General features: G+C 43.1%; 1 protein-coding gene across 1 annotated transcript; it reads right to left on the bottom strand.

The window, feature by feature from the left end:
* Positions 1-11236: 11236 nt before the first annotated feature.
* On the bottom strand, positions 11237-18371 carry TNIP2 (TNFAIP3 interacting protein 2; the record flags this gene model as incomplete). The annotated part of the gene is made up of 6 exons (XM_082281738.1): positions 11237-11772; positions 12259-12378; positions 12752-13033; positions 13578-13661; positions 15442-15747; positions 17922-18371. 6 exons carry the CDS (start codon positions 18369-18371, stop codon positions 11494-11496), a joined length of 1521 nt encoding a protein of 506 aa, XP_082137864.1. The 3' UTR covers positions 11237-11493.
* Between the last annotated feature and the right edge of the window lie 5169 nt (positions 18372-23540).

Genomic DNA, 23540 nt, shown 5'->3' with positions numbered 1-23540 from the left:
CAAGATTGAGTCTCTTTGGGAATTTAAAAAATTCAACCAGTTTTTTTATTATAAACTTTTTGATCATTAGCAGCAGCCTAGTTACTTTGAAAAACCTAGTGTATCCCATGAATCCCTATTTTAAATTCATGGTCCCTTGCTATCACTTGTGCTTGTTGTGTTTTCTGCTCTGTTACAGCTGGCTTTGGTAAGAACAGCAGGAATTCTGCACTTGTATCAGATTTCAGTCCTTTTCTCTCAGTCAGAGTCCAAGTCCTTCCTTTTCTTTTCCTCTTTCAGTTTTATATCAGGGTCCTAAATGCCACATGGACCCATGCGAGTTTCAGAAGGACACACTGAAGTTTGATGTCATTATATGCAGATTCACTGTCATATTGAGATCAGAAATGCAGTCATGTCAGCAGTTAATCAATGCCCTTTTCTTCACTTCAAGTCCTAGCAATTCAGGTCCTGACTTAGAAACTTAGAAACTTAGTGTTTTATGCTTGGTCGTACTCTAGTTCTTAAGTAGACGTAGATCAGCGTCTCAGGACAGCCCTCACGCAGGTCACTTTCGTGATGCACTCACAAGCTCATGGGAGAGTTTCCAAAACGGTTGCTTGGTTTTAGTCAGTGCCACTGTTGCCTCACCTTTGTGAGCATTGGAGCAGCATCAGTGTTGTAAGACAGAGGAGGGAATGCTCTGAGCACTGACAGTGAGTGTGGGGGATTTCCGTGGTATCGCGCCATAGTTTTGTGCATGGTCTGATGAGATTCACAGTCTTCACAAAATGGGAGAGCAGCTACAAAGAAAGAGGCTTAGAAATCTCATCCAGTTGAGCCATTAGGAAATCAGATGTGATAAAACAACAGAAACAATTGCTGTACCCCAGGCTTACCATAAAACCTGCACAAGCTGCAAAAAAAATACAGATGTCATGGACCATGAAGTCAGGAAATAAGGGATAGCTCTGATCAACATTCAGCCAGGCAAGAGAGACAGTCTAATGTATGTATAGTGAACTGTTCTATCAGGATTTTAACTTGCTGTGATTTAGGGAACCGTAGCTGTAAAATGGGTTCCTGCATTAGACCTCCCAGGTTTTCAAGTTTCTCTCTCTTTCTACCAGTCTGTTAGCTGAGTTTTCAAAACAAGCCTGTGCATTTGAATTGAGGAATTTCTATAGTCTGCCAAAATTAAGTGGAAGATTTCTTTCCTTCCTCTTCACCCTCCATCCCTGCCAACAATGGACTGTGTCATCTTTCTTATAAACACTTGAAGAAGTGCTTGTTTTAAAAGCCGTGCTAAACGTGCCATTTTTCTGATTATTCAGCACTGATTCTGAGATAAGGGTCTTTGTCTGGTGTTTTAGCTGAGGTTTTAGGTGTCTCCCCTGTACCTTCATGGGGTATTTATTTACTTGTAGATTTGAATACTTTGAATGTGATGGTTAATAAATAAAGTACATCAAATCGCTTTCAGGATTTGGGTCAGAGAGGAGGGGCAGGACAAAAAACAGACTCCTTTCTCCTTTCCTTGACCAGTGCCAAATAGCTCAAGCTCAAGTTAACCCAGGGGTCTTGGCAGGCAAGTTGAACATGAGCCAGTGGTGTGTGCCATGTACTAAAGGTGGCAGCTGTTGGGCAGAGCACTGCCACCAGGTCAAGGGGGGGGATCCTTCCCCTCTGCTCCGCTTCAGTGACGCACATCTGGACCAGTCTGGTTCTGGACTCCCCAGTATGATGAGACAGACATGGAGAGAGTCCAGCGAAGGACCACCAGGATGGTTCAGGCCTTGGAGCATCCATCAAACAAGGAGAGGTGAGAGCTGGGACTGCCCAACCTGTAGAAGAGAAGACTCAGGGCGATCTTCCAAATGCGTATAAATACCTGATGTGGGGGTAGTATATAAGATGGATCCAGACTTTTCTCAGTGGTATCCAATGACAAAACAAGAGAGCAAGGGGGCACAAGTTGAAATACAAAATTCCATTTAAATGTAAGGAAAACCTTTTCTACTGTGAGGGTGATTGAACCAGGAGTAGGTTGCATAGAGAGGTTGTGGACCCTTCATCCTTGAGATGGTCAGAACCGAACTGGTCACAGCCCCAGGCAACCTGCTCTAGCTGACCCTGCTTTGAGTAGGGGATGTTGGACTACATGATCTTCAAACCTTCCTCTTCCCAAGTTCAGTTATTCTGTGGATTTGAAAACTTTCCATTGACTGTGGCAGTCATAAATTTGGCTTAGACAAATAATTCATGCCTAGACCTGTTGTCTTCGTTCAGAAGTTCCAGTAAGTTTCTTTGTGTTTCCTTTAGTACTGGCTCCATGCCCTTGTCCTTTTCTCTGAAGTACTCTTGCATGCATGCAGAATTTTCCATTATTGATTTAATGGATGATTAAAAGCTATTCTACTTTTATTTATTTCCTAGAAGTCCCTTCCTTTATGGTCAGTCTTGGCTTCCAAATCCATAAGCTGTTATAGCCTTTTGTTGTGTTTATATTATGCTTTTCCCTCTTTGACCTCTCACTTGCAAAGAGCTGGAGTGGAAATCCCAAACTTCAGGACACACAAACACAAAGTGGTATTTTCCAAACCTGTAGTCCACAAATGTTACTTGGAAGAGATTCGGCTTTCCATATGTGAAGGTTCTGCTTACCCTGGGGTCTGAATTTGTTACCAGCCTTGACTGTCAGCCCCTTGTGTAGATCAGACTCATCTTGACTCATGAGCCATTGCATCAGGAATTGGAGTAATTGCACCAATATGAACAACTGTGTAGCTACAGGTTGTACTGGTTTGGTGCATTGAAGCCCTCAGCATCTTGTTGGTGACTTGCAGGTTGTGTTGCCACTACAAGTGCTCCCAAAACTCTTTGGAGCTGAACTTTCACTGTTCAAACCATGCGTACTTGGAAATAGGTGTTAATGATGTGTTGATATATATTGAGTAAGGCATATTTTGAACCACATCCTGTTAGTGGACAAGTAATGGGATGGGGCTGGGTGTACTGGAGACTTGCTCTGTATTCTATAGCTGGCATTTTTTAGTCAATAAAGCTTTCAAAGGTGGTGGGGATTTGTGTTTTATTTATATAGTGCACTTAAAAAGTTGCATGATCATTGTAATTATTTAAGTATGTTATCTCTGAATGTGGGCACAGCCTTAAACTACAGCAGTGCATCAAGCCCCCAGAGTAGCCTCTTCAGCCTGGGAACATCAAATCTGTGGCTGCCAAAAAATGCCAGTGGAGGTAATTTGCTGGGCCTGGCAAAAACTGGCTAAGAGAACTTGGGTACACAACCAGGGGAGGATAATAGTTCAATAATATGGAAAACTATGGAAAAGAGAGCCTCAATGGAGTCTGTAGCCTGTGACAATACAAAGTTTGTACAGGTGATCTGAGGCAAGATTTTTAGTGTATCCAGCTCAGGGCTTTTTCCATAACATCACAGGGTTGTCTCATTGGAATGACATCAAAACAGTTGCACTCTTTGTACAAAGCTTGTTCTGGTTTGTGTTAGCACCATCTCTAGAAACACTTCAGGGTTGTCCCTGTGTTGTCACTTAGCAAGTGACAAGGAGAGCTTAAACGAGTCAGCAGCCCTCTGCCTTCCTTAAGTAGAAAGCTGCATAGAGGAGACTGGAACTTTGAAAGTCAGTCAAACATGAGCCATTTTGTTATTAAGCCTTATAACAATACAAACCCCTGCTTGTTGAAGGCTGCTCAAAGATTCAGAACTGCTGAAGAGTTACACAAATCCAGCTTCTTATTATAGGCATTGGGGTCCTTTTCTGTGGGTGCTGGGAATGTTATGTGTCCCTCTGGTTACAGAAGCAACCTAAGAGATCAGTTTCGTGAACACCTGTTGCAAGTTATTGTCTGTTCTTGCTATTTGTTTTTGCATTATTGCAGCAAAACAGAAATACTTGCAAGTACGTATAGTGCAGGCATCCTTTTGGGGCTTGGCTCAAAATCTCTCAATTGCCCAGGCTATGAAAGAGGTCCAGGTATAGATTTTGGTGACTGCCTGATAGAGGTTGTTCGCAGCTGCTGGGGACACAAAGGCATAAGCTGACTGCAGGGAAGAGTAGAAGGTATCACTTGCCCGCCTTTTCAGGCTGTCAGAGTGGCTTTTACTGCTCAAGTGTTTCCCAACCTTGTTACTGCCCAGTGTGTGTAACAAGTGACATTAGTGCACGCAGGAGAGTACGGCAGAGGCAGGAGGGGAGAGTGTCCTCACACACTTTTGCAACAACTCCACATTTCAAGTTCCTCAGCAGTGCTAAGAGGAAGTGGTTATTCAGTCTTGCTGCCATTTCAGGAAGATTAAAGCTCCAGCAAACTTTCCCTGAGAGAGTCACCTGGAAACCACAGAGGTAAAAATTAATATTTGCCCACTGTCTATCAAAGGAGATACCACCAGCAAGAAACTTAGGACAAGGTGGGTGCAACCTGAGTTGAGGAGAAAGGCCAGACCAGTGCAGTCCCCACTGCACAGGAGTTACCCTGGCCAGCACACACTATTTTCCCCCTCAGTGGTTATTGTTAGGAGTTGAAGACTGACATTTTGAAGGAGGGGGTGTGGTGCCATGCAACCGGTGTGTGTAGGTGCAACAAAACAAAACCTCAAAACAGTTCACAAAATAAGTTGTCGCCCATTCTTTGGGTGATGAAGTGGTTCTGCTCATCAGTTTTTTCCACTGTCCCCAGGACCTGTCACCATGCTGAGAGTTTAGGGGATTCCATACCTGGTTATCAAAGGATGGATCTTGTGTGGGAGGGAAAGGCCTGCCTGCACCCCACACTGGTTCCTAGTCTCAGCCACAGACTTGATTCTCTCGAACACCCTGGTCTAGTCCATAAATTTGCCTTGGTGTTTCTTTAAAACAAATTCTACCTTATTCCCCTTTCCAGATCCTCTCTGCTCAGTGGCAAGTGCTCCAGAGCCATCCTCTCCATTCCTGGCTTGCACATGACATAAACCTCCTGGGCTGTCAGAGACCCCTTCCCTTTGGGCTAAGCAGACCACCAGGCACCACCTGTGACCTGTTTATTTTGGAGTGTCTCTCTTGCAAGAAGACTGGCCCTGAAAAAGTGTAAAACCTTCCAGGTGCCACAGGGGAAAGTGATGATGTTATTGCTGGAGCTGAAATGCCTTTCAATGACCAGTCTTTAATAGAAGAGATTCTTGAAGAAGCAAGAAGGGCAGTTGCATGGTGCTTTTGGGGCCAAGCTTGGTGATTAGAGGCACTCAGCTGGTCTGGCCTGTGTCACAGGCTCTGAGTGACATTGAACTGATGGTTCAAGAACCATTTTTGTGTTTGACTGTGACTGGAATAGGGGAAAAGTGGGCTCTGATAATCGGTAAATGGACTGCTCAGGAGAGAGAGACTGGAGGATAGAGACGCCCCTTATGACAGCAGCCAGGATCAAAGGAAGATCCCTTTTCCTCCAGAGATGCCTGCTTCCCATCTGCCTGCTGCCATTGGGAGTGGTACAAGCCCTGTCCTTCCACCTGGGGAGGTAAGAACAAGCCTTGCAGAAGGTGGAGCAGGTGCTCAATGCTGAGGTCAGAAGAGGAGCTGAGAATCACTAAATTAGATCTGGCCACTGAGGGCAAGCTCAGGTGGTGGGAAAGAGGAGTAGGATGCTCTGTTAGAGTGTGCTCAGCTGTGTGTGCATGAGTCACTTCACATCCCACCGGGTCCCACTTTCTCTTGGTAGGTGATATTTTTTCCTCGACTGTCTGTGGACCTTTGCATGCCTCTCTGGAGGTCTGAATTTCCCTGAGATGTAGTGATAAAGGGCTGATTGTTCTGTGGGTGTCTGAGCTCCTTTCTTTGCTCGTTTTCCCTGTTGTATGAGCGGGGATCAACTGGTCCAAGATTTGAGCATCTCTCGCCTCCCCACTTGTGAGTCCTAAGAGAGATGGAGACCCTACCCTGTTGCAGCATGGTCTGAGACCTCCTTCCTGCTTTCCACTGGGCAGGAAAGAAACAGGGCTTTGTGAGTGGGACCAGTGACCCCAGTTACAGTGGGGCTGCTCCCAAAGCTGGTCTGGGTGCCTGTGGCTCTCCTCCCAGCCCGGGGCCCAAGTGGTGGGTGCAGGTGGTTGGCTCCTTTAAATTGCAGCTGGCACAACCCAGGGAGGGCTGTGGAGGCACAGCTGGAGGGAGATGATATCACCTTGCCCTTGCTGCCATCAAGGCACTGTTCCCATGGTGTAGCATCTTGTCTCGGCAGAGAAGGTAACTGGGTATTGCCCAAGTCCAGACTACTGTGGAGCTGAGAAAGTGACAACTGTTCTGTTCAGGTGTGCCATTTTGGGCTGTGCAGGGGAATTTGGGGATGGGGCTGAAGGAAGTCTGGCTGCAGCAGGAACCAAGAAGCTAAGCAGGCATGGGGTGTGCCAGTGCTGGCCAAAGAGCTGATGGAGCACCACCAGGCTGCCTGGTGCCCCTCCTGTATAAATGACCTGTGATACTTGTGTGTAACTAAGGTGTCTACCTGTGATTTAAAAAAAAATGCAATTGAAATGCTTTCTATATGAAGATAGATTTGACAAAGATTTGATGAGTGCAGGATGGTGGAGTAGGGTCCCACTGCTCTTTCCTCCCTCCCACTCCTTCAGAAATGAGAGGGTGAAAGCCTCAGGCAAGGTGAGCTCCTGTGACCCTGAGGAGGTGGGGGTCAGCATGAGCAGCCAGCTGCCCTGCTTGGCCCAGCAGAAGATGTGTTGGAATGTTGGTCTGGGGAAGGGTGGTGAGGCAATGAGTGTGGTTAAGTACACACTTCTAGAAGGCACCAAAAACGCCCATTTGAAATCAGCTGTCTCTTAAGCCCATCTGATTTGGTGTTCTCCACACCAGAGCCCCATGTGACATGGAAATACCTCAAATCCTGAGGGAGGCTGTTGGCCTGTATCGACACCTTACATCCTTCACATAGTGTGAAGTGTTCCTGCACCAGCAGCTTCTCACCAGCAAGTGTAAAAAGAGAGGTAAAAAGTGGACTAATGAGAAAGGGGGAATAATGCACTGAGCAGCAGTGGGAGTGGAGACACAAGTGCTGTGCCCCCTTGGGGTGGTTAGTGCTTCCAGGAGCTCCTGTTTAAGCAGTTCCTGCAGCACCCTGTAAATCCCCACCTGACCTTGCTGGAGCCCTGACCCCCAGGACAGGCTGCTTCAGGGAATGCTTCAGTGAGGGTGCTGGGCTGTGCTCTGCCCTCAGAGAGGAATTTGAGGCATCAGGTAAGAAGGCAGGAGTGCTTAACCTTATATCCCCTTGCTCTGCTGAGATCCTGCTGAACTGACCTAGTGCTTCATAAGCATTTCTTATGCTTTAGGTTTTGAGCTGAAACACCCTCTGTGCCCCAGTTTATAGGTACTGGAGCATGGTACTATGAAATATTACTACAGCATACTTTGAATTCACATAGATTTTGTAGAAAAAGCATTTGAGACTTCCCTTTTTTTAGAATGAGAAGCACTGCTGTTCTGAGTATAATGGTGTGGCATCTTGTTTGGAATTTCCCTTGCTTTCTATATATATACATGCAGCAAAGCCACAGGAAATGGAAGTTTTAAAAAAAAAAGCATAGAGCATAGGTATCTGCTTCTTGAACGAATTTTATTCTTGTAGTTGGTTTTATTATTAGTGAGCACCTAATCTTGTGGCATCATTTAAGGCTTATTTTAAAAGATATGATATCCTAAGTCATCGAAGGGGGAAGCAGACCTTGTCTTAGAAGTTGCATGTTATTTGATAGACCTTTTAGGCTCTGTACTGCCCATGCTAAAGGAAAGAGCATTATTGTTCATCTTTTCTCCCTTGGGGCTTTAAGGGTAGGGACTGACTTCTGAGGCTTCTTGCATTTGTATTTTCGAAGATGCAGTGAGTCAGTGTTGCCTACAGCTGCTGTTGTGATTGTGTGCTAAGGGCCCACTTCTGCATGGCAACCAACATGGTTGTTAGTAAACAGCCTTTACTTTAAAATCCTGAACAAGGTACATTATAATTAGGTCCAGGAGAAATGAGAGCCAGCTGGAGATTATACAGTCTGAACATCTCATTGCTGGTGAGGTGAGACAGCTCCTCAGGAGCTGAGTTGCCGTGGGCCTGGACTCAGGTTGGTTTGGAGAGCAAAACTGGGGGACAGTTATTTGGTGAAGGAGAAATTTTAGGAGAAGGGACTAATCATGAAGGTAATTGGACAAATCCATCTTGGCAGCTGTTAATATGTTAAGACACATTCCTGCAAGTCCCAGAAGAGGCAGTTATCCTGCTCTCAGCCTCTGTGGAACTGCAGTGATACCTCTGTCTGCCTTCTATCTGGTATTGGCATGCCACGGCAGTACAGGCAGTGTTCACCTGAATGAGAGATCTACAGAAGCCTAAACAGGCATTAACTTTGCCTGAAAACAGGGTTCATTTCTCTTGGATGCCTTTTGTTAACAATACAGCAAATAAGGAACCAAGCCACACACACAGTTTTTCTGTATGATTTCAAGAATCTCTTGTGTGAGGATGTGTTTCTGCAGTGTTACAGATGACGTGTTTCAGTGAACGAGTGTAGTACAAATGGATAATGAAAGTTCACAAAGTTTATGCTATTGAAGTTCCTTTCACTGTATGCAGTTACTTTCTTACTCATTATGCCTTTATTGCTTTGTTTTAGGAAAGGAGCTGGGTTGATGTTAACATTTAACCAAGTAAGATACTCCATTTGGACAACCATCCAACAAGAAGAGAGTACCAGTGTGAGACCAGAAGGAGCTTTCCTTAATTTAGAGGGTTCAGAATTGCTGGAAACTCACAACCACTTTCACTTCAGTGTTGGATAGTGAAGCTGACAGGTTTTATGCATTCTGGTCTATAAGTTGAAGAATGTGACTTGTGCAGGTAGGGGGTGGTGGCAGTTGCTGGGGCTGCCTTGGTATGTATGCTTTGCCTGGTGAGGAGAGGGCAGGTAAAGGTTTTGTAGTGTTTTATCAAGAGATCTACCAGTGAATTTGGTGTAAAAGTCAAAGCACTGCATAACAGACAGCTTTTCTTAGGAGCAATAGTTTATGGCCCATCATCTGAAACAAACATTTGCCTGTAAGACACTGGTAGTTCTTCGTAGTGTAATGTTTCTTGATTAAGCCAGAACAAGAAAGAGTTATACTTTTTACCAGCTGGGGAAAAAAACCCAAAAATCTCAGTAAAGTCAAAGAGCTCTGAAGAGAGGTATTTTTGTACAGAGAACCAGCAGATCTGTCCTAGATTTATGCCACAGATAGTCAAATGCCAGTCCTCATTTATTGCTCTTACTGCATTATGTGGTAGCTTTAATCTGTGCTTGATTGGTAACTTCACCTGTTTGTTGGTCCAGTGTTGTCCTTGCTGTAGGTATATCCAGTTTCCCAGCACTGAAGTGCTCTCCTTCCCCAGGATTAGTGTGAAACTAACCACTGCTTTGACTGGGGACTAATTCACAGAATTTAAATCCACAAGGATAAGCACTATTAATTTTTGTGTACTGCAGATTCACCTAATTCCTGCATCTATTTCTTATTAGAAATTATTATTTCTTATTGTAGGTCAGTCTATCCAACTCTATACCCACAGGGATTAGCATCAGTGGAAACCTACAGCAGACTTCAGCTTCTGATATATATTAAAGGAGTCATCATCTCAATGCAATTAAAAAAAGGTGCTGCCAAGATGCCAAGATCTAACTTACTTTACTGTTGTGTTTTCTTAAGTGTCTTCTAGTGTGAGTCAATACAAAAGTCAAGTCCCTATTTTGCTGTATCAATCACTGGCACTACAGTTTACATCTTGATGTACATTGAAGCTGTAAACCAGGCTTGTCTAATGAGAACAGTCAAAAAAAGTAAGATTAGCTTATGCCACAGGAAGTTTAATCATGTTTCTCAGCTTATATTCTCTGGGCTGCCTCTGATCTCTAAGACCTTAAAAGGCAATGTAAAAAATGGTCACTAAAAAAAAGAGAAAGAAATAAAACTTTCTGCATGTTTTTGCATGTTGTGTTGGGAAGAACAAGCTAGTAGTGAATCACAGGACTGCAATCAGTTGTAGATTAGGTTAATAGCAGCCATTGCTGCATGCAAAGGCCTAGGCATTGCTTTTGGTAATATCCCACAACAGTGGCAAAAACCATCATCTTCTTTTGGGGCTGCAACAGGATCCTGAAAAGGAAATATCCAGAAAAATACCCACATTCCTCCTGAAGTGTAGAATAGGGAATGAAGCAAAGCAGAGGACAGGAGTGTTGTTACACTAAGCAAGTTTTCTTTAATTATGAAGTGTGATGGTTGCACTAGACCTTTACTTTCTATCCCCTCCTTAACCCCTGCTCTGACACAGTGAGAAACACGTGGAGCCAAGGCTGCAAAAACCTCTTATATTTGTACACTTTAATTGCTGATACTCTTCTCAAAACAGTCCCCTGCTAGATGTTGAGGTTCTCTCCAGTGCAGACAAGAAGAAATTCAAGGTAGCACTGGCATAGTCACATGTGTGTGGCAGGGTAGGGGGTTAAATGTGTTCCTGTGCCTCTGAAAGGTCAATCTTCTGCTCAGAGATGAGGAATGATTTTTTTTTTCAACATATTTGAAAATAGTCTGAGAAGCTGGTTATCACTAAAGTAATGAAATAACTCATATCTGAAACCATGACATTTAATTAGCCCTTAGTGTAGTTACTGGGACTATTTCACATTTAAATACTTACACCAAAAGAGATGTTTTGACCCCTTTACTAACGTAGTAAAGCAAATGCACAATCATTTTTATTATAAAAATAATCCTTACGTCAAATAGGAATACAATCAATAATTACACAAATATACATTTACAAATCTGGCACAGAAAATATAAATATCCCTGTACCTTGTTTCTGTGCAAAAAATGCAGACTGGTTTTAAGTCAATAACCAGCCCTTTTATGTTTTCTTCACTTCTTCTGATTTCAATTAAACAGAAGGATTTTCAGATTAGATGTCTGAAAGTTCAGCCTCAAGAGTCAAGAAAATACTTTCACTTTTAATCCAGATAAAGCACAGTAAGCTTTTTCTTATCTTCTGCCAAAATGTTCTTCAGCCTACATTTTTTGGAAGAGGAGGAAAATTTCAAGTTCAGTAATTTTTTTCACAAGCCATCAGACTGCGGTAGAGAATTAGATCCAAATAAAGTCAAGCTGCGCTCTGAAGCTGAACTACCACCGTAGGTTTCAGTTTAGTTTGTAGTAGAATCTGCATTACACTTGCCTTCCTTGTAGCTGTCAAAAATAATTCTTCAGACAAATACTTTGCTTTCTCTTGAAGCCTTTCACACAGTCCAAGAGAAGGCAAAATCAAGCAAGAGGTAGATATTGTTCATCCTCCTAATTTCCCAGAGCTCTCCATTTGAATTATTCTCTTTTAGGACTGTAGGAGATATGTATAGAGCAAGTTTTATGTCTATAAAAGTAGTGATTAACTTACACCCCTCACATCCTGTGGTCACTGACAACATTCAGCAACATGCTTGAGGAATTCATCACTGAGTTCATCACTGAAAAACCTCATGCAGTGAGGGCATCTGAGTTCACCCTGTGCCCTGCCTTCAGATCCCAAGTTTCCATTATCCCCAGGAGGAGAAGCTTGTTCAGACTGTGAGTTTGTTCTCGTGCCTGTTTGGCCCGGGCTGTTGCCTCGTAGATGTTCGACATTCGTCTGAACGTACAAATTATTTTGGTTACCAGCGTGAACTCTGAAATGACTACTTGTGTCTCTTGAGTCCTAGAAAGAGAAAGGAGAGCTCTTGAAAAAGATGCAGTAAAAATATATTCTTTAACAGGTGATATTTTATCACCTTTATCTGAAACACCACTCAAATATTTATCAGAGGACTTGTAAATAAATTATTGATCAGTTTTTTCAGTGTTAATATAGTTGTAAAGAAGGTTTGTAGAAAACACAGAATACAGCCAATGTGCTACTTTAAAGATGCCAAGAGTTACGGCTGTCCTCTGCCTTCTAAGAATTCACCCTTACTATGTTGATCCAAAAGTAGAAGGAAAATAGACTAGAAAGGGGTATTACATCTGAACTGGGAAGCATCTCCACCAGAACTGACTATGAAATAATCTAAGTTTTTGATAGCTGCACTGAGCTGAAACTCTTTTAGAAATACTAAGATATTTTTTAAATATATTTAAAAGTATAATTTAGTCCTCAGTCCTGTTGACATGCTTAAATTAAAAAAGGAGCATGCTGCTTTCTTACCTGTCTTCTTGCTAGCTGGTGTTGCAGACATGCAACTTCTGCCTGAAGTTCTTGTATTTTACTCTGTGCTCGTTCTCTGTCTGATCTCTCAGATGTGAAATCATCTTTATAAACCAGGACCTGAAATTGAATTATTACGTTAATATTTTATAAATTAGAGCATTGGCAGGTTAGATTGAAAAGCTGAGGCTATGATTCCTTGGTTACCTATTCCCAGAATCTCAGTATTATCTTCTCTATCCTATCTGTACTTCAATGCTGTTTGTATTTCTTTTACAGATCTTTCATATTCTGTATTAAGGCCAGCAGAACTGCATGGGGTTCTTTAAGTAGTAAGATTTCCTTTAAATCTGTGTTGTTAAGTATCTGTATGGCCAAATGTCCAAAAACAGGCAAATGTCAAAAAAAAATAAATCCATTTCTCCCCCTTGGACTTCAGTGGTCTGGGAAGACACTAAGAATTCCCATCTCTAGGAAAAAGAAACTTAATGACCTGTTGCTCCAGCATTTGTATGCGCTCATGATCTCCTTCACTAGCCTTCTTCATGTCTTCTAGTTCTTTCTTGGTTTTTATGCACTCGTTCATTTTTTCTTCCAGTAGCTTGTTTAACCGGAATATCTCCTTGTGCATCAGGTCAGAATTCCTTTGTGCTGAAGTTCCACCATGGTGCTGCTCCAGCTGTGACTTCATCTCCTTCAGCTGCAAGTGGAGTCGCTTCACGTACTCATCCCTACTCGCATCGTACTTCTGCCATTTTGCATTTAAATCTTCCACCTGAAAGTTTATCCAGGAGAGGCATGAAGAACAGGAGGACACAAATTTCCAAGGTTTTATAGGCTGTCTATTTGTGCAGGACCAAAATTCTCTAGGGGATCATGCAACATGCTGACTCGACCCTTAAGGGTGGGTAAGTCACTGTACAGGAGAGCAGGAGATGGTTGTGCAGACTCTTCATGGGCAGCCTTCCCATCTCCCAGTCCAAAGGGACAGTATTAAATAATATGGAAAGGGAGGGGTTGGTGGTCACTCTGGGCCTAGTGCTGTTCTTCTGGGTTGGAATACTGATCCATGGAAGGAACATGAAAATTTTCTTCTGCACTGTGTTTTTAACAACAAAAACCCACTATGTTAAAAACTATGTAGCAAATTGTTCTTAGCTAAGGGAACAAAAACTATGTGCCATGTTGAAATGACTAAGAAAAACTGTCTTGCATTAAACTGCCATTTAATTAGATTAACCAGACCTTATCTATTCCAAATTTACTCTAATTTAAAATACTTAACAAATATTAATCTGTAACAAAATGAAAGTACTCACGTGAGCTACTTTTTGTTTTAACATCCTGTTTTCCTCTTGTAGGTTGCAGATAAGAGCTCGAAGTGAAGTTTCATTGTCTAAAAGCTGTAATTTTCAGATAAAGTTAGATGTTACTTTAACTTAAAAATCTCAGATGCTGTTTGACTATGCTGTGAAACTGGAAGTAATGGGGTTTTTTTAAGTTATGTGTAATGACATACATCTAGGTCTATTTATTCCTATATGGTTTATTTCTAAATATTAATAGTATACGCTACAACTTTTATTATTAAGAAAAGCAAAAATGTGCTCTGTTTCTTGTGACCTTGGTACTGCTTTTAAATAGACCTGATGACAACAGAGTTTAACAGTTTAGACAAACTCCTTGGAAAACTACTACTTGTCTGGAGTGGGAGAATGCATGACAAAGGCACAGATATGCCTTCATCTTGCTTTGTTATTACTGTCAATTTTGGCCAGTACTAGGAAGAAATTACTGAGGGGAAAAAACCCTGCTTGCTATATAATTGACTAAAATGATACCTCTTTTTTACAGTTGTGACATCTGCTTAAAAAAACCCCAGTGTACATGAGTAATATAGAACACTTTTGTGTAAAATTCCCTAGAATCAGCTAGTAATGGCATCTGAAATTTCTCCTCTTCAACAGGGAAGTCCCCACTGTACAAGGTTAGCTTCTTATTACATATATCAAAGTCAATCAAGTTTCCTGTCTATCAATTACATGTTAAATAGGATAATGCCAAATGCTTCAAGTCCCTTAAAAAGTCCTTTTCTCATCTATCTGCTCAACCCCTATTTCTAACAAGTAACTTTAATGTGAATAAATTTTCTTTGGAAACACTGCTGGAATGTTTGACAAAGCAGACATGAGCATGTGTAGAGTTCATCACAACAGCACAGATGAGTGGTCATGTGAAAAACAGCATTACCACCATGTAGGAGTAAGAGAATAAGTCAGAATTACTCTTTTTCGTGAGAACTGTCTGTAGCACCCTACTCAATACTCTGATCTGTTACTAGAGGCAGCACTGCAAATGTTGTTTCCTTATGGTATTTTAATGAATTACCTAATGACTCTCAGCCATCAGGACTTCAGGAACAACAGAACAATGATCTACCTCTGCCCTATGCTGAGAACTTCAACTGAAGCCTCAACAGCCATTAGCAAAGTACACCAAAAGCCAGGTGTTTCTTTGTGCCCTGCAGTAGCATTTCTGGCACTGTCCTATTATAAAGCATTTTTTTTGAACATCCCTCCCGAAGAGAAACATTGCCCTGCACTCAGAGGCTGGGGGAATCCCAGAGCCAAAAAAAAAAAGGTAAGACACCTTGAGTCATATTCCCCAAACCAACTTTCTGTAGGTCTGTACTACGTGTGCAAAGCCAAATCCCGATCTGAGAAGACCACATGTTACAGAGTTCTTAATATAAATACTACTTTGAAATATCTCTACTTTGTTTTGTGATTTTGATGCTTAAAGAAGTAATCAGGAGAGATCGGCTTCAAAATCACAGCACCACCTAGTGCTGCACAGAAGCAGGGGTACTACAAGGTAGGTACTGTCCCCGTGTATAGAGGAAAGAACTGTAATTGTGGCATTGCTGAGGTTGGATGGAACCTCTCTAGCTCTCCTCTCCAAAAAAAGCCTCTGATGATGAGATGGCCAAAGTTGAAGTGGTAGACAAGTGGTTCCATCCCAAATTTCAGATACGCTGAACTATTTACCATTGCCATGGCTGTCTTAACACCCTACATTATTTAAAGGCTGTTTCTCACCATTCCGCAGTTACAGCTATCATATTATAATTAACACCTCAGAAGCTACTAAGACTTTAAAGACACATAGTAGCTGTAAGAATACCTGATTAGATCTTTCTGCAGGTATCTGGTCATCTGAATTCCCCTTCTCTTTTCTTTGCTTCTCTTCTAGACATTTTGCCAGATGTTGACACATTTCTGCTGTGGATGCTAATTTGCGTTGAAGTTGGTGAGTTTCATCAGTGAGTGAACGGCACAAAACATCACTGGTGGCCTGAGCCTTCTCCCTCTCTGCCAAGGTCTTCTGCAGTCGTAAGATTTCTCTCTCCTTTTCATATGGAGGCTGATTTATCATCTGCTGTATCTCTCCATTTTTCTCCTCTAGCTGCTGATTCAACTTCTGCACTTCCTAAACAGAGGGGGAAGGGAAGTTATTTAAAAGCAAGAGCCAAAATATGTCTGACTTCCATATTGCAGTAATTCCTTATTGCTCCTGTACTCATTGCAAAGTACTGAAAAAGTAGAATAAATCCATTTCATTTCTGTATGATCACAAGACCTTGAAACTGATGGATCAATCAATCAAAACTGCTCAGGCAGCCATGGAAACACTTTCTAATCAGTAGAATGGAGGAACAAACAGCAAAAATTCAGGAAGATTTTATGACTATACAGCAGCAAAAAAACCAAGAAACAGAGTAGTTTAAAATTAATAACTGTGGAGACTGAAAAATATTTATTGGTCCCGCACACTAAATTATCAGATAATAGAGATTTTTGTAAAAAAAAAAAAAGAACTGAAAAGTCATCAAATCCAGTGAATCCAGTGAAATGTATTCACTGCCTGGCACTGTCACAAGGACCAAGCAGAGGTAGTACACAGAGCAACTTTCCCACCTAGGAAAGGATGGGAATGGTAAGGTAAGGACAAACAAGCAGAAAATAAAATCCATGTGGCAGCAGAGGCTTTAGTTTGGCCACAGCTGACTCCCAGGTACATGAGGGGGTCTGATACACCCCTAGGAAGCAACTTGTTTCTACATCTCCTTGTCCTGTTGGAAGCTCTGTGGGATCATCCACACTGCATTAACATCTCTGTAGGTGTTTTGAGAAGGAAGAGGTTTGCTTGGTGACTGGAGCAAACCGCCTGTAGTTCCAATGCACCTGAAAGGCACTGGTCCTGACTTTGTGAAAAACAAGCTTCCTCAAGAAGGAGCAGATGCTGGTACTAGAAACCTCTGCAGCACTGCTCCTCCAGAATCCGGGATCTCCGGATGCCAGTGGCAGACCATGAGACAGCTACAATCTCAGCTTTACCATTCCAGTTCTCAGGAGTGCTAATAGAGCTGTAAACCACTGGGATCACCCATCTTTGCCAGCACACTGGTCTCTGACTTAACAAAAATGTCTTTTTTATTTGGTTATTATTTAGTGCCAATTCTTTTGGTGTTCTGATTGGGCATAACATTTTATTCTTTCAATAAATAAATATTAATGTTTAATATAGATAAACAGCACTTGTTCTTATTACTGACATTTAAATTCTTTAGCATCATGCTAAATACTAAACTTCCCCTTTAAAGATATTCAGCATCAGCCTTTCAAATATGTTCAGATACCACAGGTTTGTCATCTGTCTGCAAAGTGTCAGTGAGATCATCTCTTATAATAAATTTTCAAACATTAACTTTTTAAAATGTATTTTAGGTGAGTGTCATATATTGAAAATGTTTTGTATAAGCATTAGGTCAAGAAATTACTTATGACAAAAACACTTGTTTCACTTTTAAGTACTGCTGCTCGCTTTGGAAATTACTTTATACAGCTTCATCTAGAAATAAATGCTTTAAAAATCTTTGAGTATTTCAGACTGAACCTGGGAAAGTCTTAATGACAGTAACCAAAGCAGCACTTGTGCTGGATGGGGAGGGATGCCGTTTTGAGACTTCTTCTGTCAAGAAAGATACTGATTTCCCTAATCTCTCTCCTCACAATCCAGTCTTGTCAGTTACTTCTTCAAATATGAATGTGCTACCTTAGTGTCAATACAAAAATCCATTTCTAAGAGCACTTTAAACAAAGCACTTTTATAGAAAAATTGGTGGCATCAGCTGATTATCTTTGAGAACAAAGTTGTTGCATCTGCTAAATTCAGGGAGTTTTTTACTATTTTTCTTTCTCCTTATGAAAATAGTTGCATGAAGATCTATAGTGTCATGCTAAGCTTTTGGTTTAGGATTTTATAGTTTGCCTTTTTGCTCTTAACGCAGGGGGAGCTACCATTGGATACAGACGGGCGAGTTGCTTTGGGCACCTGGGGATGGAGCAAGTCTTGTCAAAGGCAGCGGCATCGCTCGGCGGGCCTCAAACCCTCGCTCAGTCCCTATTGCCCCGCTGTCAGCGCTGGTTCCTGCGCGCCCCCAGCTGTTCCCAGCACCCAGCGAGCGCTCTGGGGGCAGAACGCCCGCACCCTCCGTTCCGCACCACCACTGGCCCTACTGCGCTCAAGTCCCTCGCTTTCTAGGGAGCAGCGCGGAAAGGCGCGGTGATGCTGCGCCGCTCCCTGCGCACCCTCGGCTTTACCTGGCTCAGCGCCTCCACTCTCCGCGCCGAGAGCCGCTCGCTGTCCCTCAGCTGCTCGCGGGCCTGCCCCAGCTGCTCCAGCAGGCTCTCCACCAGCGAGCGGGCCGGCTCCGCGCCCGCCGCCGCATCCCCGCCCGGCGTCGGGGGCAGCCGCTGCTGGGCCAGGCTGCCCCGCAGCTCCCGGATCGTCGCCTCCTTGGCCGCCAGCTGCAGCTGGAGGTGCTTCAGCTGCTGCGCGGACTCGTGGTACAAGGTGCAGAGCGCGTTGTACCGAGGCACTTTATTCTTCAAGCTCCTGTTTTCCCGGTGCAGCTTCTCCAGCGTCTCCTCCACCTGCCTGAAGCGGGTCACCAAGGGGTCTGTGCTGCCGGCCTCGCTTACCGAGCACATGGCCGGGGCAGGTTCCTTCTCTTCCTTCTCCAGGGCGAGCAGGAGCCCGGACAAGTGCATAAAACCCCGGAGCCGAGCAGGGCCGAAGCAGAAGTTTCACTCTTCCGCCTTCACCGCCGCGGGAGGAGGCGGCCGCTCCCCTTTAAGGGCTCGCAGGACCCGCCTGTGCGGCGGCTTTTTTCTACAGCTGGGGCCGGGCCGCGCCGAGCTCCGCCCCCGGGGAGAGCCCCGGACGAGCAGGGAGCGCTTTCCCCCGCGGCCAGCGCGGGATGCGACCCCGGGGGCAGCGCTGCCCGGGGAACCCCGGCAGGGGCGAGCGGGAGAACCGGCGCTGGGGGCGGGGGGAGAAACCTGGGGGCGAGGGAGAGGCGTGGGGCGAGCGGGAGGCTCCGAGGGCACGGGGGAAGTCCCGGCTGAACGGGGGGAATGCAGGCAGGCGGCTGCAGGCGGGACTCTGAGGGGGAGAAAGGGTCCCGGCGGAGCGAGGGTCCCTCGGGGGGCTGGCGGGCGGCGCTGGCCCCGCATTGCGAAAGCCCCGGAGCGCGGCATCCTTCCGGCGCCGCTGCGGGAATTCCCGGCTCGGAGCGGGACTTTCCCCGCTGGCGGCGACCCCGGGGCTCTCCGCTCTACCCGCGCCGCCTGCCCGAGCGGCCCCGGGGCGGCCGGGATGGAGCTCTCGCCTCTCCGACCGATCCCGGCCCCGATGCCCGGGGCAGCAGCAGGAGAAGAAACACCCAGGAATCATCTGTTGGTGTGTCTGCATCGGTTGTGAGGGAATGGCTCCAGACACAGGCAGAGAAGAACATCCCTCTTCACAAGCCGGGTACCTGTGCAGGTGTAGAGGAGGAACTTCCTTAGCAAGGACCTCGAAGAGAACAAAATCTTCGGTCGTCGAAATCAGTATCACCAGCCAGTGTTTATACTCTCAGGATGAATCGATGAGGGCAAAACTAAGTGGCTGACACTGAACAAACCAGTGCCTGCTGGGCGCCCTTGCAGTGGAGAACTTTTTTATTGGCGACATAGAGACAGAACTTGTTAATCAAGAATATCCCTGTCAGAGAGTAATGCTGGTGTAGTATTTCTCATAGGAAGAGGAGAGTATGATAAGCTGGACTGAGAGAAAGCATGGTTTGGATTGGTTTCGTTATGTCCATGCTACCATTCTGGTGGAACCAGCTGGGAGGAAAAAGCCTTAAACCAGTACAAAAATAAGACCCAGGTTGCATTTGTTACTATTTGCAATAGTGTTTATTGTGTGTATGTGTATGCATGTGCATCATAACATGTACAACGTGGAGCTCCATGTGTGCACACGGCCTTAGTACACAAGGTTCAGCACAATCACAGGAGATGTTTCTGGGCCAAGTGCCCAAAATACAGCAAGTGAAAATCACCACATGCTACTGGTGGAGGCAGCAAAAAGAGAAGACTTTAGATAATGTGATAGAAAGCAGCCTCCTGTGTTAGCAGGTCTCAGGGTAAAAAGACAGCAATGAATAATTTGTGTGGAAGAATTCACAGGAACAGGAACATGATGAAAGGAAAAGATAGTGAATTTCAAAGCTGAGACTGTCAGTTGCACTGGTGATGGATCAGAAGCCTCATGATGCATATGAAACACAAGATAGAATATTTTAGCCTTTCATGAAGACAATGGGTGCAAATTCAAGCAACCTAAGTTGCAATCAAGTACAGGGAAAACTGTTTTTCTGTAAGGATAATCAAACATAGGAAGTGCTGGAGTAAGGGCTAAAGACCTCCTGAGATTCCTCCCAACATGAATTATCCTGTGATTCAATTAAGCTTTTTCAAGGTGGGAAGTCATTATTTTGTCACCTTAATTATGCTAGAAAGAATTATCCCAAGTATTAGGAATAATAAATTCAAACCAGCTCGTTAGCTGATTCTAAAAATATAACTGAATTTTATAGAATTTTATTGCATAGAAGACCTGTGTGACAGAAAATGGTAAAGTACTTGTTTATGGTACAGGTCTCTGGCATATTTGCTATTGCATCTAATACTGTAAATATCAAATGATTAAGGACAATGAAAAATCTGTGTGGAAGTTGAGGGAATACAAATTTTGACTTTTTACTTGTACAGAGTTATATTCTAGAACCTTAAGATGCTAATTTTGCTGTGAAGAAAGCTCCTGCTTTGAAATACTTGTACCTTATCACTTTCATATACATTAGAAAAGCAAAAAAACCAGATAGACTTCATGTTGTATTTTCATTATTGTGTTACAATCAGAGCTAAATGACAAATTTGGAGTGAGATTGCTTTTGCTGACTGTCAAAATATTTTCTAGAAACATATGATGAAGCCCTGGTAATGGAGAAATGTTTCGTTTCCTGCCAATTTAAGTAGCAAACTACAAGGAAACTCAGCGATCCCATGTTTGCAGATGGGGCAGTGATATCCTTAGATCAACCACCAGGGAATTTAGTTAGCTACCAAATAGAATCCTTTATAATACAGTTATATTTGTAGTATGTATTAGTATATTAAAATGAAGCATTACCGAAAACTTGGTATTAGTAGTGCCTTGGATGAAGCCAGCATTCCCCCAGGAAAACACCACTGACTTAAGGGAAATTTGTCCTGCGTAAGTGCTGAGTAAGAAACTGGTCCCATGTGTTCTTGGGAATGCCCTTAGATGACTGTTTCCTTTTGTCAGTTCTGAAATGCAGAGGAATTCCTGGGAATTCAGTCAAAGAAACTGTGCCAAAGAATGAGTCACATCTTAAGCCGTGTTTTGTAGTACCTGGCTTTTCCTGGATTGCCTCTTGTATGCTGTTTTCCTGTTTGTTGATAAAGCTGCTGGTTTGTGCTGTGGCACACTTGTCCTTTTTTGGCTTTGCACAATCATGAGGGCTTATGAAGTACTGTATGAACAGCAAATATGCTCTGCACGACTCAATATAAAGAAAAACTTATTTTTCCATACTGTACTGGTTTCAACATTAAACACAAGGTGAAATTAACTTTAACTCTTTCTCAGTATAGGGTGTAACAGGATATTAAACCCATGTGGGAAAAATTTAACCTCGGATTTTGTTAAAGAGCTCTTTACAAATTGGTTTTGAATAAGTAATTCTGTGCACATGAGAACTTACTATAATGTGTGAGACGCACCATACAGTGCATGAACAGAAGTGATTAGATACTGCCTAGAAACAAAAAGGAAGTGAAGCTGCTCCTAGGAAAGCAGGAAGAAAGAAAGGTGAATGATATGGTTAGATTAATTAAGGGTTCATAGATGTAGATATATTTAAAATTTCATTTTTAAGCATAAGTTTTTTGTAGAGGTGGTAAGAATAATTCCTCTGAATGTAGTAGTTCTAGTTCTGTAATACTAGTGAAAATCTTATGAGTCTTTGTATTTAAAAGAGTAATTCTCTGTGGATATGACTATACAACATATGGGGGGGTTCTGTCATTTTCTAAATAGTGGCATCTGCTCAATTTGTAAGAAATTGTATTTTTCATTGTGAACTCCAGATGTCGTTCAGCCAATCAAGCTGTGGTTTACCCCATGGTCTTAAGTCACCACTAATTGTCCTGGAGGGTAAGTTCTGATACAATGACACTTATATAAAGTGTTAGAATTGCCTTGAGCTGATTTACCTAAACAGAACTGATTAGAAATTAGTAAGTGATCCTCTGGCTGCTGTAGGCTGAAAAAAAAGGGTAAATTTGCGTTTCCTTTGCTGTAGATTTTGCAGTGCAAAAGGGGAAAAATAACCTGTAAAGAAATTATCTGATATACTCCTTGCTACATAAGATGCCTTGCCTGAGAGCTCTATGTGGGTCCAAAAATCTGATTGTCATGCTGAGCAACTGAAGTGTTGATGCTTTTGTGACTCATAGATTAACAATGATTATGAACTGCAGGCATGTTTACAGTTCTTCCATGGGCAGGACTAAACATCCTTTATATACAGCACTCTGTGGGATGTTCTGATGATGTAATGTTCGACATATTTTACGGCTGGAACGACAAACTTATTGAAAGGTTGGCCCAAGGGCTTCCAGGATTCCCGAAACTGGATGAACTCATTGCTATGAAGTATGTATGTGGCCATCTCTCTGCATCAAGGCTCTGACTTGGAACACAACATTCCTTTTTCAACCTTGTTTTCTGTTTACGCACATGAAAATATTTAGTTTAGCTAGGGGAAATAGAATAAGGTTTATTTAATTCTAATGTAAGATTTTCCCTGCATTTTTTGCACGGTTTGCACTTAGGAGGATGTAAAAACCAGAAGTGTTTTGATGCAGAGGGCAGAGTCCCAGGGCTCATGTTCTTAAATCACAGTAAGGCTGAAATAACCGGGATGAACCATACAAAGCTATGACATTGGTCAGATCCATAGCAGTCACATCTCTGTTCCCTAAGAAGTGTTTCTTTCACATTTACATGGACTAGGGTGGTTCAGTCTCATGGGTGTTAGTAGATGAGCTGCATAAGTACTTGTATGGGTCTCTCACTAGGCCCTTGATCTGTGTGTGTCCATATCCAGGCAACAGGTTTCTGTTATGCCTTGTTATTGTTACATGAGTATGTCAGATTATTGTTATTGTTATTCCTCAGTGCTTTGGATCTTTGCTGCAGTTCACCTTCCTGTGCTTACTGGTACTGTCTATATCCCCCCAGAAGTCCAGCTATTTCAGCCCTGCTTTAGTTTCCCCTGGATATTCTCACTTTTAGCAGTTTCTCTTTTGTCTGCCCATGGCGCAATAGTACCACTTGGCTGGGTCTGACCTTGCAGACTGGAATTTATTGTAGTGCTGATGCTGTCTCTGGATCCGAGAAGGTCAGTTTGCTTGGTTCTTTAGAAAACCCTATCATGATGTCACTGATTCTATTTACAGGAATGTAAAAATCTCTCTGGTGAATGTAAGTTATCAACAAGTGGAGGCTGTTTCCTTACTCACAGGCTTAGATCACTTCAGCTACTGCTCCTACTTAGAGGAAAGTTACTTTTTTGAGCTTGAACCAGATAAAACCTTGGGATTTGCCCACATCTCTTTATTCCTGCTGAGCAGTGCAGGGTATGTTGGCTTGTAGTTGTCATAGGACATTTTTTCCGAATCTGATGATTTGAAATACTGCAGACAAACTTTTTTTGTGTTGCAGGAAACACTCTCCTAACTTGTAATATGAGATCCATCTTACAGACTCTTTGGGGATTTTATATCTACTAATTGGATTTTCTG

The sequence above is a fragment of the Coloeus monedula genome (assembly GCF_965178545.1).
Source record: "Coloeus monedula genome assembly, chromosome: 5".
Classification (NCBI taxonomy): domain Eukaryota; kingdom Metazoa; phylum Chordata; class Aves; order Passeriformes; family Corvidae; genus Coloeus; species Coloeus monedula.
Note: the sequence above shows the minus strand (reverse complement) of the source record. Positions and strands in the feature narration are given on the sequence as shown.